Source organism: Squalius cephalus (assembly GCF_949319135.1).
Source record: "Squalius cephalus genome assembly, chromosome: 19".
NCBI classification, from domain to species: Eukaryota; Metazoa; Chordata; class Actinopteri; order Cypriniformes; family Leuciscidae; genus Squalius; species Squalius cephalus.
In genome coordinates this window covers 28,858,507-28,876,106 of record NC_137140.1, presented here as the reverse complement: position 1 = coordinate 28,876,106, position 17,600 = coordinate 28,858,507, and the positions used below count along the sequence as shown (strand labels likewise).

The 17,600-nt window shown below is 37.1% G+C and overlaps 1 protein-coding gene across 1 annotated transcript; it reads right to left on the bottom strand.

Moving 5' to 3' along the window:
• Window positions 1–2,094: 2,094 nt before the first annotated feature.
• On the bottom strand, window positions 2,095–16,782 carry fbxw10 (F-box and WD repeat domain containing 10). Its single transcript, XM_079851046.1, has 13 exons — window positions 16,032–16,782; window positions 13,081–13,308; window positions 12,177–12,304; window positions 10,898–11,014; window positions 10,320–10,432; window positions 9,983–10,186; window positions 9,770–9,891; window positions 9,413–9,567; window positions 7,787–7,929; window positions 7,511–7,669; window positions 7,183–7,397; window positions 6,189–6,386; window positions 2,095–6,081 (listed from the first exon to the last, which is right to left on the bottom strand). Exons 1-13 carry the CDS (start codon window positions 16,558–16,560, stop codon window positions 5,393–5,395), a joined length of 3,000 nt encoding a protein of 999 aa, XP_079707172.1. The 5' UTR covers window positions 16,561–16,782; the 3' UTR covers window positions 2,095–5,392.
• Window positions 16,783–17,600: the final 818 nt, after the last annotated feature.

Sequence of the window (17,600 nt, the reverse complement as noted above, 5' to 3'; positions counted from 1 at the left end):
CATCGCCCTGGTTCCCTCAACAACAAAAAACCCATTGGCTTTTGAATTTTTGAAGAGAATAAGCTCTGTGACGTGGTATTTTAGTACTATTTATGTACTCTTATAGTGTTTAGTGGGTCTTTTTTTTTTGCTTCATCTTTATTTCACTTCATGAAAATGGTTAGTAATAGTTTAAGCTAACTAAAAACACTTCTCTGACATAAAGTTTTTATTATTAAACGTTTTTAGTAGAGGATCTTCACAAATAAAGCCTAAATACAATCTCTAGAAGTAATAAGCAAAAGTTAGGCTAACCTTGTAGCATCCGCCTTCTTTAAGACCCATAAAAGCTTATCACAAATAGTGGGGTATTACTGATTATGTTTTGTAGAATAAGACGTAGATATATCTTGCGCTTGTGCAAACCATAGACCTTATTTCAGATATTTAAATCAAAAACCTATGGGACAATGGAACTGGAATTGCAAAAATGCTTATTTATTTTGAGGTTTTAGGGAACTCATTCCTGCCGCCCTTTTGCAACAGAAATAGAAATCAATAGACAATAGAAATCAATTGTCGAGTCAAATCTCTTGTGCACTTTGTGCTCGTGTAAGTGTCCAAAATTAGCCACTTGTGAAGTTTCCTTTCATAGAACTCAGCTCTATATGCAGGCAGACAGCAAGGCAATTCGCTAGGTTTTGCAGTCTTAGAAAAGAAAAGCTGTGGCTTCTCCGTTCCACTGTTTTTCTATTTAAGTGATGTCATTAGGTTTAGATAGAGTTACACCTCATACCCCTGACAGGATATTTAGTCAATGACTGAAGTATTTACTTCAGCCACTGGATATTTAGCTTCAGATTTCTCTCCATAGAAAATATTATTAGGAAATAAAGAGAAACATAGTTTTGACAAAGAAAACCAAACCATCTGTTTCTACTATGTTTCCTTTCACATCATATCCTGGTTAAGAATTACGCACACTCACGCTTAGCTTCTCGCTATAATGGTGATTCCTTTGATGTGACAATGTGGCACAATGAGACAAGCACTTCTAGATGAACAACTAACACTGGACTGCAGTATGAATCGTTTCAAACTTTTCAAATAAATCTCAACTTCATGTCAAACTTCTTGGCAAAATTGTTCTTACAGTACCAAAGAGGCTCACGAAAAAGCATTTTGTGTAGCTGACAGTACATACTGTATATGCAGGCCCACACAGAATCTGAGGTCACATAACCATCCACATGTTTCGGCAGAAGTGAAACCCCATGATGAACAATGAACCAGACTATTTAAATGTTGAGTAAGTGGCGAATCAGCTATCGCCATACAGTAATGATGTGATTGCTTGCAGATTGCATGTAAAGAAGTCTGTGCCCTCGAGTTTCATGACTGAAGTAGATATATATACTTTAATGTTGAAAAGTCTGAGATCAGAATTTTTTTTTTTAAAGAAATTCATATTTTAATTCAACAAAAAAGCATTAAATTGATCAAAAGTAACAGTACTGTATAATATTACAAAATATTTTTATTTCAAATAAATTCTGTTCTTTTAAAACTTTCTATTCACTATAAACAATGAAAAAAGTATCATCATTTCCACAAAAATATTTAACTGTTTTCAACATTACTAATACGAAATGGTTCTTGAGCACAAAACCAGCATCATTAGACTGATTTCTAAAGGATCATGTCAGACTGAAGATTGAAGTAAATGGCTGTTGAAAATTGAGCTTTAAATTACATTTAAATAGCATTTTAAATTATATTCGAATAGGAAAATGTTATATTACATTGTAATATTTCATGAGATTTTACACACACAGGGAGAGATATAAATATATAAATATATGTATGGGTTTTGATTTACTCATTTAAAAGCGAAGCATAAACTAGTCATTGACTACGTTTACATGCAGCCAATAACCCGTTCAAAACCGGGATATTAGCAGTAACCCGGTCGCGCACGGCCATGTAAACACCGGCAAAAACCCGGATATGCTCATATCCCGGTTTTTAAAAACCCGGATATGACCCCTGGGGTACCCCTTTTCTAACCCGAATATTTAGTCATGTAAACGCGTATCGGCATATCCCCATCAAAAGGAACATTGATTTGTGTTCTGCGCATGTTCTATTCGCAAGGAATCTTGGTCTTTTGAGTAGGGACAGCGCATACAGAAACCCGCGTGCAGTATACCGGAAGTAAACAAGAAGTAGAGGTAAACATGGCGAGACGCAGCACAGCAACACACTTTTGGAGCGAGGAGGAAAGCGCAAACAAAGGCGATCGCTATCTGCCCCGAACTATTCATTATCCGCGTGCTGCTGCTGTTGTTGTTGTCTTTGGATACAGGAAGAAGAATCGGAAATGACGCATATTGCGTCTTAAGGTTGTCCGTACGTCCAGACGCTAACCGTGCGTCGCCGTTTACATCGGGATATTGCCAATTGATTACAAATTCCATGTATACAGGAGTAACTCGCTCTGCTCACGCATGTAAACGGGTCATTCCGAATGTTTCAGAAACCCAAATAGTGACCCTAACCCGACCATAACCCGGATATTGGCTGCATGTAAACGTAGTCATTGTTTCCCCAAAATCAGACCTAATTAACGTAGTTGTGCACTGTATACCCTCATTCTGTCATGTCCATTCAGCATGTGGACAGTTCGTCAAATGTCAACATGCCATACAAATAAACTGTGGTTTAGGAGTTAAAATATGGACCACCAGGACCTCTGAGCAACCGCCTGCCATGTGCTTCCAACTGCCACCTCCATCTATGCAGCACATTTGCAGCAATGTGATTTGACAGACCATCATGACTAAATCCCTCTGCTCTCAGTCAAATGGAGATCACAAGCCCTTCTGTTCATTCATATGCACCGATTCCGCCTTATTGTTCAGCTTTTCAACGAACATCTGAGCTGTTTTATAGAAAGCAAAGGCTTTTTTTCCCAGAAACCTCCTTTCCTGCACGCATACACCCCCCTCACCCCGACGAACAGCCTCAATATGTCCCACCCCAGGTCTCAGAGAGGAACAGGAGGCTTGTGCGCACTCCTGCATGAAGCCTGTCTGTTGTTCACCTTTGCTTTTATTTCATGCTCATTATCTCACCATGGAACCGGTGACCCTGGACAACAAGGCCGCTACCTGGGAGAACAATGCTGGGTTTTCAGGATTTCGGTCTCCACTGAGAAGGCTTGTAGGAGTGCATTCTCCTCCCCCGATTTCAGACGCAGTCACTGGATGGAGAGAAAAGAGGGATACGGTGAAGCCTAATTTTCTGCAGATTAAATCTAATTAGCACAAGAGAGCTCCTGAGAGAGGGGAATTCAGGGGTGAGGGGTGATTGCTCTTACTTACAGCCCACCCCTCACTCTCCACTGCTTTCACTCGCCGTTTGCTTCCTCCGCTGCACTGCTGCACAGCTGTTGAATGCTCAAACAAATCTTCCCTGGAATGGAACCTCATCCACACCCTTCAGTAATGCCCTGAAGGCAACGGTAGAAAGCAGGTGGCAAGTAGAAAGAACTGGTCAGGATGGCCATCAACAGCTGCTGGACAAAAAACCATTGGCATCAAAGGTCCAACTTTGAAAAGTATCATGTAACTAGTTTCTGCTCCAAATCACTTTGTAGTTAGCCAAACACATTTGCTTTGAATAAGTGAATCAAAGAAAAAGACACTCACCAGCAAGTATTGTGCCCGAAAGTATCCAAAATGTTTGCTCCATGCTTGATTACAAGGCTTACCAAAGAACACACTGCGTTGTGGTGGAGGCTAAACATATTTCATAGGCAGTATTTATTTGAAACACTTACACTACAGAACTTCCAGATAAACGGAAGTTGATCTCCATGTTGGAGATGTTCTTAATTCATTTTCAATGGGAGAAAGATGGTTAAACAGAGATGACAGTACGGAGGCAGCAATGAAAGCAGCAAAAGTACGACTGCTAATAACACATATTGTGCGAGATAAAAACCTCATGGCTGCTGTGTTTCATTGACAAATCAGAAGTGATTTTATTCATATCCATTTAAATTGGCATTTGGCTTTTACATTAAAGTGGCAATGAAATGGATGTGTAGCAACAGATCGTTGTGACACCCAAATGAATCAAACTATCAAAAAAGGGAAAAAATGAAGAGCGGGAACTTAGTTCTATCCATCTGTTGTTGATTGGATGGAGACAGTTGGCTGAAAGCGAGCGTGCAGACGATGGGGTTTAAGCAAACTAAATGATCGGAGGAGTTAGGCATACAGTATGCCACCAGAGAGAAGTCTTCACAATAAGATGCGTTTAGAAAATAGATAGCAGGAATTTTCATTTCATGTTGACATAATTCATTATTTGACAGGATTGCCATTTTGCATTTTTACAAAAGCGAAATGAAGATAACTGGATGCAACTTGCATAAAACTCAGCACTAAAATGCTAACTGCTTATCTTTAGAGTTAGAGAACCTCAACAGATGATGTTCATTTGATGAACATCATTTGTTTGAAGCAGACAGCTTTACATTGCCTGACACTGACACATAAACTCTACTTTCAACAAATCTTTCAATCTTTAAATAGAACAGCTCCCTAATAAGAATCATCGAAAGACAAAGAGACTTAAAACAACAGAGTTCTGATGGAGATATAAACATTTTTTTTTCCAAAGATCTCTTTACTCACAGTGTGTGGCAAATCTAATTTATTTTATGTCTCTCCAACTTCAGCAAATTATGTTTACACTTCTTGTCAGCATCCCTCATTAATAAGGTAAAAGTCAGAGTGATTGTATATGCATACAGAACTGGTGATAAACTGCCTGAAATAATCTTAAACAGGCACTTTAAAATATTGTAAAAAGATTATAATGTATAAAGATCCTTTAAAAAAATGTAAAGATTCACAACTATTTCAAATAATGTTCATAATGTTCCGCCCTGAGAGGATCACTTATGATTTATGATTTCCTGGGACACAGTTTAGCTTGTACTTTGCTGCCCCCTAGCATCAAAACATGTATACAAAATAAAGCCACAAAAGGAAGACATGTACTAATAATCTCAAACTGCATAGATATAATACAACATCTATTCATCAAAATATAAGTAAGGTCAAAGACTCTAACACAAAAATATACAACAAGTAAAAAACACAGATAGGACTGAGAATCCTGTTGGAAAATCCAGATTAAGCTGGTATCTTTGTTTTGGAACTACCTGCTTATTACCGGTATCAAACTCAAAATAACATTTGAAATATTGTATTATGGTATTATATTATGTTACTTCTATAGAGTAAAATATCAAACTGAAAATTCAGTTGTGTCTGGTTAGCTAATAACAAAAGTGTGTCATGCCTTTAGATTTCAGTATCTTCATTAAACCTAGTTTCCTCTACTGATGACAATGGCTGTGCTTGGAAACACTTTTACTTTGGTCACCCCTGTCATGTTTGTGACTCTGCTGCTGTTTGGTACACTCCTGAATGAAAGCGTCCATTTGTGTGTCTGTCCTCAGCTGAAAGACACCATGCTCCCTGAAGGGGTCTAGCGGGACGTGATATGAACTAGACTTTTTGGTCAATTGGAAATCTTCATGGCAATGTGTGGGCATGGAAGTTCGCCTCATAAACAATCGCTGTGGAGCCTTGTCATCTTCCGGGGAAGTCGTATTCAGAGGGTCAATCTTGTTTGTGCCAGACCGAATTACTTTCAAGGATCTCTGGGATTGTTTGGGAAGAGACTGAGGTGTCAAGCAGGTCTGCCTGGACTTTAAGGAGCTCTGAGGGTTGAGGTCAACGCTGAGGGTAGTGAATGGAGCATGGATTTCAGACGTTATTTTGGTGGTGGTTTGAAATGATGTCTCTCTGGATAAATCAGGTCCCCAGGCATCTCGTACCCTGGCATTCAGCTCCATGTTGGACCTGGCCTTGTCACTGCACAAGCTCTGCTGGGAGCTGCTGGCCCTTAGTAGAACTAGGTCAGGGGTCACCGGATGGTGAGGACCTCGCTTTCTCACCCTGTCTCGGGCTGCCTTCTCACTCTGGCTGAGTACTGAGGGTTTGGTGCCATAAGTTTTCTTATCTTTAAATAAGGAATCCATTCTCATATTTCATGCATAAACTTTCATCTTAAACTATAATTTTCTAATTATGTTCTAGAAAACAGAATATTTTGGGTTAATCTCTTACCCAAGTTGGTGGTGGCAGTGCTTGGTGTGTGGCTGACTCGGTTTTGAAAGTCCTTATATCCACTGACGGGCCTGCTTGCTGAGAGAACAGATCGGGGCCTGGTGAGGCACTCAGACTGCATGTTGATGGAGGTCCTGCTGTGACGATGAGCCTGGAGCTGATTCCACGTCGCCGCCCGTGTGGACTCCTGCTGAGCATCTGAAGGTACAAAAAACAGATATGTTAAAGTTGGCATGAAATGAAAGCAAGAAAATTCACACTATCTAATTTCTAAATGCATGTTGTTGATCTTATTGTGAATGATTCATCCATGTATGTTTCATTTTTTTAATGTTGACCTCGTAATGTGTAATCAAACCCCAACCCTTTCTTACAAACGGTTGCAAGCTCACATTCAGATCCACCTTCATCCAATGAACAACTGGTGGATTGAACCAAGTCACTGCTGCCCTCACACCCTCAAATGTGTCACAATATGGAAGAAAAGATCTGCCGCTTCTTCACTTTAATAAGTGACAAAACAGTAGGGGAAGGAGATGGACCACTCATATAAAAATGAGAGAGAGAGAAATAGTAATGCTTAAATGGGTCATGACATGGATTTTTTGTATTATTATTGTTTTAATATGTTCCTTTCGGTTTACTTATAATGTTAATAAAGTTTTTTTGCGCAAAAAACAACAACAACAAAAAACAAATAAATTGTTCTCTATCTTCATTCTGACGCTCTGTCTGAAATAATAAATTTTTAAGGGGCGGCTCCTTTAAGGCATGTCAGTAAACACCCCTGTTATCATTGGCTAATGTCACTGCATAGAAAACAGTATCAGCGGCCACTCACTATTGCACGCGAGTAAGTGTTTGAAAACATACATTTTTTCAATTCATTTCATGTATCATAATCTATGATCATAATCCATTGTGAGTCAAGATTAGAAATTACATTCCGTGTATAAATTTGACTGTAGTCTATAGGGCATTTGAAAGGTGGTACCTCGAGCACGCTGCATACTGGGGGTTGAGAGGCTCTTGAAACGGTGAAAACGACTTTTTGGGCTTGGTGAACCTCCTTGAGTCATCCGTTCAGCAGTCTGAGACACACTCTCAAGAGAGATCTTGGGCCGCTCCAAAAAAGCACTGGCAGAGTAGTCCCAGTCAACCTCAGCAAACTGGAGCATCAGAATACTGCCTCTGGTGTTTACCACCACACTGACAGCATGACAAAAATCTTTTTCAGATAATATAGCATTACAATAAAGAACAGCATCAGTAAATTGTGCTCATAAAACTGAGTAATATGTCAAGACACAGGGTAAACTCACGTGTCGTGGTGTGTGTGTAGAGAAAGGACAGGGCATTGCTTCATGTTTGTCCTTATAACTCTCAGGCAGTCTCCATTTAAGAAGTTGAAGATCCGGATCTTTCCGTCCATGCAGCCTGTAATGAGCCGCAGGAACAGGAAAGACATGGTCAACACCTCTCTAAAGAAAATAATGGAGAATAGGCAAGAGATCAGATCATTTATGAAAATGCTCTTCATTATTAAAAGTTATTGATTAAAATGACCAGCTTGTACGGTCACTGATTGGTTTTGTCACTTTGGATGCTGGAAGGTCCTAAGGCATTTTTTGAAGCTACAGTTGGTGCTCCATGCCTTGACCTCCCCATCTGAACCCCCAGAGAGGATATGCCACTGATCGAAGCACAGGCACAGCACTGCACCCTGGTGACCACTGATTTGCTGTATCAAGAAGAGAGTATTCAGTATTTTATTTTATTTTTTTACACAATTGCTAGGATACATTTCTCAATATTTAGGTCACATTTTCAAAACAGTGAGCACAGCAGCATCTATGTGGGGTAAACTGTGGATCCTTTACCATTGCTTTGGGACAAAATGCATTTAATAGCTACTTCTTTCAAATAACAAATTATTTTATATTTATTTTATTTTATATTTATTTACTCAGAGACACAAACACTACCAAAACTCTGTGTACCTACCAACATGACAATTTGCACATACATACTATTTAGTTAAACTTAAAGGGTTAGTTCACCCAAAAATGAAAATTCTATCAGTAATTTCTCACCCTCATGTTGTTCCAACCCCGTAAGACCTTCGTTCATCTTCGGAACACAGTTTAAGATATTTTTTATTAAATCTGAGAGCTGGATCACTCCTCCATAGGCTTCTAAGGCATTATAACTTGCTGGGCCAGAAAATGTATTAAAGACATCGTTAATATAGTCCAAGTGACTACAGTGGCTCAATCTTAAGTTTATAAAGCGACGAGAATACTTTTTGTGGCGCAAAAAACACACAAAAATAACGACTTTATTCCACTATTCATTTCCTTCTCTCTGGGCCTCGAGTTTTTTCACGTAGTATAACTGCGCAGCGCATCTGTGTTGTACGTCACTGTGAGCCACTGTAGTCACTTGGACAATATTAACGATGTCTTTAATACATTTTCTGGGCCAGCAAGTTATAATGCCTTAGAAGCCTATGGAGGAGTGATCCAGCTCTCAGATTTAATCAAAAATATCTTAATTTGTGTTCCGAAGATGAATGAAGGTCTTACGGGGTTGGAACAACATGAGGGTGAGTAATTACTGAATTTTCATTTTTGGGTGAACTAACCATTTAAGTACAAAACATAATACAAAACTGAATACGACAGCAATTTTTTACATTTCTACAATAATGCCATATTGAAATATATTCTGAATCTAAAATAATGAAATATTATCAAAACAATTAGATGAAGCTGAACACCAACACAGGTGTACAATAGTCTTTCAATTTCATTACCATCTATACAAAAATGGAAACTTAGGAATCATTTTGTACTGCAATGTAAACATGGACCATGTAACATAGTGCAGTGAATTCTAAACAGTGAAGAGAGTAATTCTTTTTTATTAAATACATTTTTTTACAAAAGAAAACATTGTATGCTGCTTCCTGTTGTTAGTGTTTTTAGGTTGTTGTTTTATGCGTAACAAAGTGTGTTTGTCAGGTGACAACCTTTGCTATTGTATTGGAAGAATGGTTTTAGTGCATTTTGAATATGAGATTAACTGCTGTGCCAAGTTGAAAGTAGGTTATGAGAACTGTCCTAGCGATTGCACACACACACACACACACACACACACACACAGAAAAACCTGTAAAAACAGATGCTTGTGTTCTGGACAAGATCACTAAGCATCTCTCTCACCCTTGTAAGTGATGCCGTCTCCATGCTCCATATCCTGATCTGACCTCCAGCACAGCTACTGACCACCAGAGTTTCATTACTCTTCACACACATGATTGGTTTAAGGTGTTTAAACTTCATATTCTCAACACACTTCCCCGTCAGAAGGTTCCACACTGTGATCAATACACACATAGCATCATTATAGTTGTGAATAGTCGTTACTTTTGTATCCTGTTATCGTTATAGTTGTGGTGTGGACTTCCCTATGCTCATTAAAACGATTATTAAAGTTTTTATTTATTTATTTATGGTTTTATAGTTATCATCCTTAGTGTGAATGGGCCTTAAGGTATATTACAGGTCACAACCTCCTACCTCTAATTCTACAGTCTTTGGCTCCAGACACCAGTCTATCTCCATACAAATCCAGGCAGTTTATAGTGCCAAAATGTCCATGAAAAATCATTGTACATACGCCTGTCTTCAGGTTCCAGCACCTTTGAAAGGAGTACAGAAATAAAGCACAACATTCTTTACTGCTGTCTATGATTTTAGTTTGTTAAACGACCATAGTAAAGTCTGACTAACCTGATACTGAGGTCATAGCTGGCGCTGATAACCAGGTCTCTCTCTTCACAAACCAGAACTGCTCTTACACTACCTGCATGTCCTTGGATCACTAAAGGAACTTCTTTGGGTGAAGCAACATGCAGGAACCTGATGGTTCGGTCCCTGGAGCCAACCGCCACAAACTGCCCCCCAGCATAATGTATCACTCTACTGGGGTCCTCTCTATATGGAGAAAATGACAGGAAGCTCTAAAACTTTGATATAATATATAAGAACTAGCTATATTAAATACATCCATATATTTAATACATTTATTGTAGAGTATTTTCCAACATATTTTCAACACAAATTCTACCTTTCCAACAGGACCAAGATGTTATACACGCCACAGTACACGTTGCGTTCTTCCATTTGGACTGTCTTAGTTTTAAAGCCTTTGTAGGCAGAATCCAAATCCTGTTCTTGTGTCTAAAAACACCAAAAGAGTCAAATCTAAGTAAAGTTTATAATGAAGATTAAAAATATACATTTCTGTCATGACAACTCTTGGGGTGTTTGGCATGGTAATGGAAATGACAATGCTAAATATGTTTTGGTGGAAGAGATCTGCTACGCTGCAGCAGAGCAAGTAAGGGACTTATACATACAATATATAGCATACATGAATTACCAGTAGCAGACCTTTACAGGTGTAGCTGGGGCAGTGGAGGGTTTCTGAAAGTGTGCTGTACACTGCTACATCAAATGCTGACTATGTATTTGAAAGCAGCAAGCTCATTGGCTGCCGATACAGCAGAAACCAATAAGCTGTGCCCTATATAATACGATGTGATTGCAGACAGATTGACTTAAGGATCAGCCTGCACCATTTAGAGTTTCATGAAAGAACTTTGTATATATGTTTATGCAGAGTGCATAAAGTGGCTTTTTTACCAGCTTATGTTTGAGGAAATATTCTCCATGCTGAAACTGCTTGTGCCCTTCACTGATGGGCACTAAAACTTCACAGATCTTAGCATAAACCGGGTTGACCTTAGATGCTGAGTTACCCTGAAAATGCATACAAATGATCAGAACTGTAACATTTAGAACAAAGTTATATGAACTACTTTCATGTGACAAACACTGACAGATTATTATTAAAGTAACTAAATAAACACACTCACAATATTAGTATGTTTTATCCTAATCTACAGTACAGGTCAAAAGTTTGGAAACATTACTATTTTTAATGTTTTTGAAAGAAGTTTCTTTCGCTCAACAAGCCTGCATTTAAATACAGGAAAAAAAAGTAATATTGTGATATATTATTACAATTTAAAATAATTTTTCAATTTATTCAATTTATAAAAGTTTTCAATTTATTATACTTTAAATTATCATTTATTTCTGTGATGCAAAGCTGAATTTTCAGGATCATTACTCCAGTCTATCACATGATCCTTTAGAAATCATTCTAATATGATGATTCATTATCAAAGTTGGAAACAGTTCTGCTGCTTAATATTTTTTCATAACCTGTGATACTTTTTTAGGAAATAGATATATATAAAAAAAAAGAAGCACATTTTTTAAAAACAGAAATCTTTTGTAACAACAATATACACTACTGGTCAGTAATTTGGGGTCAGTATTTATATATTTAAAAAAAAAAAAATCAATACTTTTATTCAGCAAGGATGTGTTAAATTGATAAAAAGTGAAAGTAAAGAAGATTTATATTATTAGAAAATATTTTTTTATTTTGAATAAATGCAGTTCTTTTTAACCTTTTATTCATCAAATATATTAGGCAGCAGAAACATAATAAATCAGAATATTAGAATGATTTCTAAATGATCATGTGATAGACTGGATGTCACATGTGACACTGAAGACTGGAGTAATGATGCTGAAAATTCAGCTTTGAATCACAGGAATCAATTATTTTTTAAAGTATATTTAAATAGAAAACTATTATTTTAAGTTGTAATAATATTTCACAATATTACTGTTTTTTTCTGTATTTTTGATCAAATAAAAGCAGCCTTGATAAGCATTAGAGACTTCTTTCAAAAATATAAAAAAACGTAATGTTTCCAAACTTTTGACCTGTACTGTACGTATAGTGCATTGTAGGTATAGAATTGATCAGTAGACTGTGTGTTCCCTGGGAATCGAATCCATGCATTTGCCATTGCGAACATATATGATTTTTGACATGATGTATTACTTGCAAAATCATGGCCTGTTTCTCAACATTCTTCTTTACTTCCACCTCAGTTAAGATCTCATCAGTAAGCCATTGCCAGTGCTTGGACACACACCTGCAGTTGTACAGTGAGACCTTATCCAAAAGCCCTAGAAGTGTAAATGACAACAAAATAATTAAAAATCGGTTAAAAAAATACTAAACCAGATATATATTTTGCCTGAATAACTGAATATTTTAGGTATGTCACTATTTTTAGGTTTATAATGATAATGCATAATTGCATAAAGATTATTTAAGTGAAGTTCCCAAATGTCATTTCAGGAGGAGTGAACCCATTTAATCTTTCAATTAACTGCCAGAGCATATAAGACTTGTATGGCAATTAAAAACTAAAACACAAGTACTTCTGATAGTAATTTTCCCTAAAATTTCAAAATTATTTATAGATGGTCTCTTGAAAAGAAATTGGTTGCCATGACTGTGATTTAGGTTCAGCTGCTAGGTCTTGTACATTCTAGATAAAGTATCTTTTTGAGTCAACCTAACCCTCTTGTCCACAGGCAATTAAGTTGTCTCCATAGCAGCACAAGGCTAGACTATTTCACAGGTCTGAAAAGAACAACACAGTGATGATTACAAATGACATGAACTAAGCATGCACTCATATAACGACGAGAGAAACAAAGCATCTGAATTCAAAAGAACCAGTCAAGCTCAACTTATAACACCTGAGAAAGAGAAAAGAAAGAGAGGTAGGCCATTGTTTCTGTTTTAAAAAATATATATATTTATTTTGTTTCACTTTTTTTATTGCTGGGAACAGTGACAGACATGCAGAATTCATGTTAGAATTAAGTCCAAAACAAACCTGTTTAGTTTAAACAGTCAACTCTTCATAGACAAGTGGGAAAACTAGACTTACCCAAAATTATCTTTGCAATGTCGACTGGCAGTCTTCGGATAAAATCTTTATGACGGCTGACCCCTGACAGAGATTTTGAAGACCTGGGGACGACGGTCAGGGCAGGATCAGGATCATCAGAATTGTCGGAGTCTGAATCTCTGCCTTTTCTTTTGTTCCAGGGGTCTAAATTCTGCACGTCCAGCTCAACCTCATGACAGATACTCTTGAGAGATTTGGCATCCGTTACTGTATAATAAATAGGGGTGTAACGATACATCGATATGGATCGATGCATCGATATAACGTCTAACGATACGATGCATCGATTCCACACTTAAAATATCGATATACACCTTTATTTTGACACTCTCCACACTCTCACTTAACATCCTTCCGCCAAAGCGCACATTTTCGTTTACTCACCAACCGCCTGCCGGTGTGTAACGTTAATCTCCTCATCTGAAAAAGACGCCTGACAAGACTGACTAAACCCTAAACAAGTTTTTTTTCACAAAAGCCGGTATTTTGTCCGCTGTCAAGGCATCGCGAGTTCATGTTTTACAGCAGAAACAGACAAGCACTCGCACCCTTGTTGGTGAACACAACACGATAAGTCCGTTTTAGCGACTCAGCGCGCAGTATTCAGGTCAGATGTCACTTTGAAAAGACGCGCTGGCTAAGAGGAGTTTCGTCAAAGCTTACTAAAAGTGATCGAGGATGGATAATTTCAATGAACTCGTGATAATTTCTTCAGGGCGTAAAAGGAAAATAAAACCTGAAACATTTTCACGGAACCCACTAAAGCAGCTCGTTTAGTGGTGAGGGAAAAGCTCTCTGTACTGCGTGTACGTTATCACAACAACAAAGTTTGTTAGGCGTCTGTCTATGTCAGCTGAGGAGATTAACGTTATGAAGATTAACCGAGTGTTGTATTATTTATCATAGCAATTACTTGGTTTTGTTTGACTCAGAAAGATGAAATGTGAATGTATCTGCTCTGCAAAAAAACAACAACTTTTAACATATTAAAGCATACTTTCAATTAACTTTAATTTTGTAATTTACCTGTATTTTTTAAGTTATTATTATTATTAATCAAAACAACCCAGCTGCAGTTTGATTGATATTACTTGGATGCACAATAATAATAAAAAACATGATTTATGAAAATGAACAAGAACGGAGTACTTACAAATGACCACTTCTGTTATAAATGTCCCAATTGGGAGAGGGTGTGCAATTTTCAAAGAGTTTAATTAAACGTTCATGTTATATATTTTGATTGCATTTGTGAGTTAATAAAAACGTAACTGGTTGTGTGAACATAATATCTAAATATCGATTAATCGATCGATATAGCCCTGAATCGAATCGAATCGAATCGTATCGTGGAATTTTTTGAAGTATCGGAAAATATCGTATCGCTGGCTGAGAGAATCGATATCGTATCGTATCGTGATGAACTGTCCGATTTACACCCCTAATAATAAATGGGTGACTTCAATAAATTCAACCACTTACAAATATATAATTTACTTTTTTAAATAAATATAAAATATCCAATAATTTATAGAAAAAGTCAAGGTGCTCCTCATTTGGGAGTCACACTTGTGACTGTCAAAAGAAACCGAAATGTAACTGTTTTTCCCCCTGTAACATCAATGTAATATTATTTTTGTTCAATAATATTTATTATTTATTAATATATATTTTGATAGAACTTTATGGTACTAATTAATATTTATACAATAATTATGATCCATTTTTTTTCCCATTGAAAATAATACAAAACATTTATGTATGTGTGTGTCTGTTTTGCACTGTTTTGATGTTTTAGAGATTCACCACTTCACTGTTGTGTGCTTTTTTTCTGCATCGTGGCTGATTTGTAGATTGTACACACAAATAATTCTCTGTATTTATGCCTATTTCCCATTCATTTCCTATGCCGGTCATTTTGGACCATGAAGACCACAAGTGCTACTTTTTTTTAATTTATTTTTTACGACCACTCAAATCATGCCCTCAATTTTTGTGTGTGGCATTCTGGTTCATACCATTCCTATGAAACTACGATTTTTTTAAATTTCAAAATGTACAATTTTTCAGTCAAAAGTGACCGAAGAGCACCAGAGGGTTAAGCAGCAATGTTTATAACATTAATAAAGAAATGTTTCTTGAGCACCCAAGATTTCTGAATGGTCATGTGACACTGAACACTGGAGTAATGGCTGCTGAAAATTCAGCTTTGAATCACACAGGATGGAATAAATTACATTTTGAAATACATTCAAATAGAAACCAGTTATTTTACAATATTTCACAATATTCCTGTTTTGCTGTATTTTTGATGCAGCCTTGGTGAGCATAAGAGACTTCAAAAACTTTCAAAAATCTTACCAACTTCAGACTTTTGAATGGTATTATATCATCATGAGCAGAATCATGGCCTGGTTTCAATTATAAATATAAAAATATCTACTTAAAAAAAAAATCCATTCTGAGAGATCTGCAAAAATATAATCAGGCAAAATGATGTTTAAATGGATAGTTCACTCAAAAATGAAAATTCTGTCATTATTTACTCACTGAATTTCTTTCTTCTGCTGAACACAAAAGAAGATATTTTGAAGAATGTCATAACCAAACTGTTCTTGGTTACTGACATTCTTCAAAATATCTTATTTTGTGTTCTGCAGAAAAAGTTGTGAACAAGTAGTGGTGAACAACTTGAGGGTGAGTAAATTATGACAGAATTTTCATTTTTGGGTGAACTGTCCCTTTAAAAACCTTCAATGTATTTGATAAGAACTGTTTACAGAGCTGAAGTATTGTGGTACTTCATCTACAAGCATTGATAGATTAATGTATTATATAAGTGCCATTTACTAAGATGCCTTTTGTTTAAATGTGATTATTGTGATGCCTTTTATTATGATTATTGTTCAGTTGGTGATGTGCATTCTTACCAGCATTGCTGAATTGAAGAAATTTGTTTTTCTCCCAAACAATCAGGATATTCACCAAGTTTGCTAACATGTGCAATAGAGGGGTGTCACATAAAGACAAGAGACCCAGCACATATTTGGACTTGGTCCAGTCTGGACTCTTCCTAAACCATTCCCAGGTTTCCAACATGTCCATTCCATGCAGTTTTGTGTCCAGAGCTCCATCCATCCTCCATATGGTGTCCTCGGGTTTGCTGGGCAGGGTTCTGGACCTGGAATAGGTGAAATCTTTCCCAGATGTCACTTGTAAAACACTCTGAAGATGCTCCAGGATTTGAAGATTGTGGCACCGCACTAGGATACCAGTGAGAAACCTCCTCTGAGATGCTCCTCCAGTCTTATTCACCCACTGGGTGTAGTGGTGAAGTTTCTGAGAGAGGACACACGACTGACAGCGACCACAAATGTTGAAATCCTCACCCTTTTTTTTACAAGACCATTCGAGCACTGAGTCGCCAGCTTCTCTCCTTAAACATTTGACTTCAGTCATCTTAATAGTCTAGAAATGTGCAGATCCATTAAAATGTGTGGGTTTTAAAACACGAAATAGGTAAGAAATTATAAATAATATAAATTATTCGATCCACTAAAGTGCCTCAAACTTTCAGTTACACCCTCATAGACACTTCAAGCAAACTTGCGACGCTTGTTGCCGAGCAACAACAACAGAAGCACTTCAGTTCACAAAATGACATCCTACAAGCTACCCTCGTTTACATTTAAGAGACAGGTTTTTTATCCAAACAAAATAAATATAAGACGGTAAAGTTAGCCAAAATGCTGCAATACAACGCTCTGAAGTTGTAGCAGTTTCACTGAGCCCAGTAAAACCTAATTGTTTACTTTAGTTTCCGTGGAGAGATTATTTGTCAATGATGGCTGTTAATAAGTGTTCGCGGAAGAGTCTGTGTCTGAGTATGAAAGGTCATAGATAATATATGGTATTTGATGGTGGCTACCATAACCTATGATTCATCCCAGTAACGCGAATCGTTTCTTTTGAATCCCTCACTAAAATAGATTAATTCAGAATCGTTCAGAAATACGCCATGAGGTGAAGAGGCATTGAGAGTGACTCATTGAACCATTAACCACAACCGATCGTTACAAAACACCGATCCGATCGAACACGCTTTAACTTGTATTAAAATTCTGCTAAGACCATCTAGGAATAGTCTTTCCTTAAACAATGTTAAATCACATGTAATTAACTCAAATGTGTATGGTCATCAGTCATTTTACACACTTTTCAAATCCAGCTCGTTGATGAACGATGGCTCATACTGTATGTCTATGCTCATTTCAATCAGTGCCGCTCCGAGTCTCCTTTAGATTCAAAATACCGACTCGTTCAAAAACGGGTGCGTATCGGTAACGTTATTGATTCAGTAGATCCAACCAATAAAATGCTCACTCACAGGCCTCGCGCAGTCACGAGAAAAGACACCGACGGTTTATAGTCGTAAACGAGACTTCAGAAAAACAAGCTGGCCATAAATGTCGTTAATAGAAAATAGACTCTATCAGCAA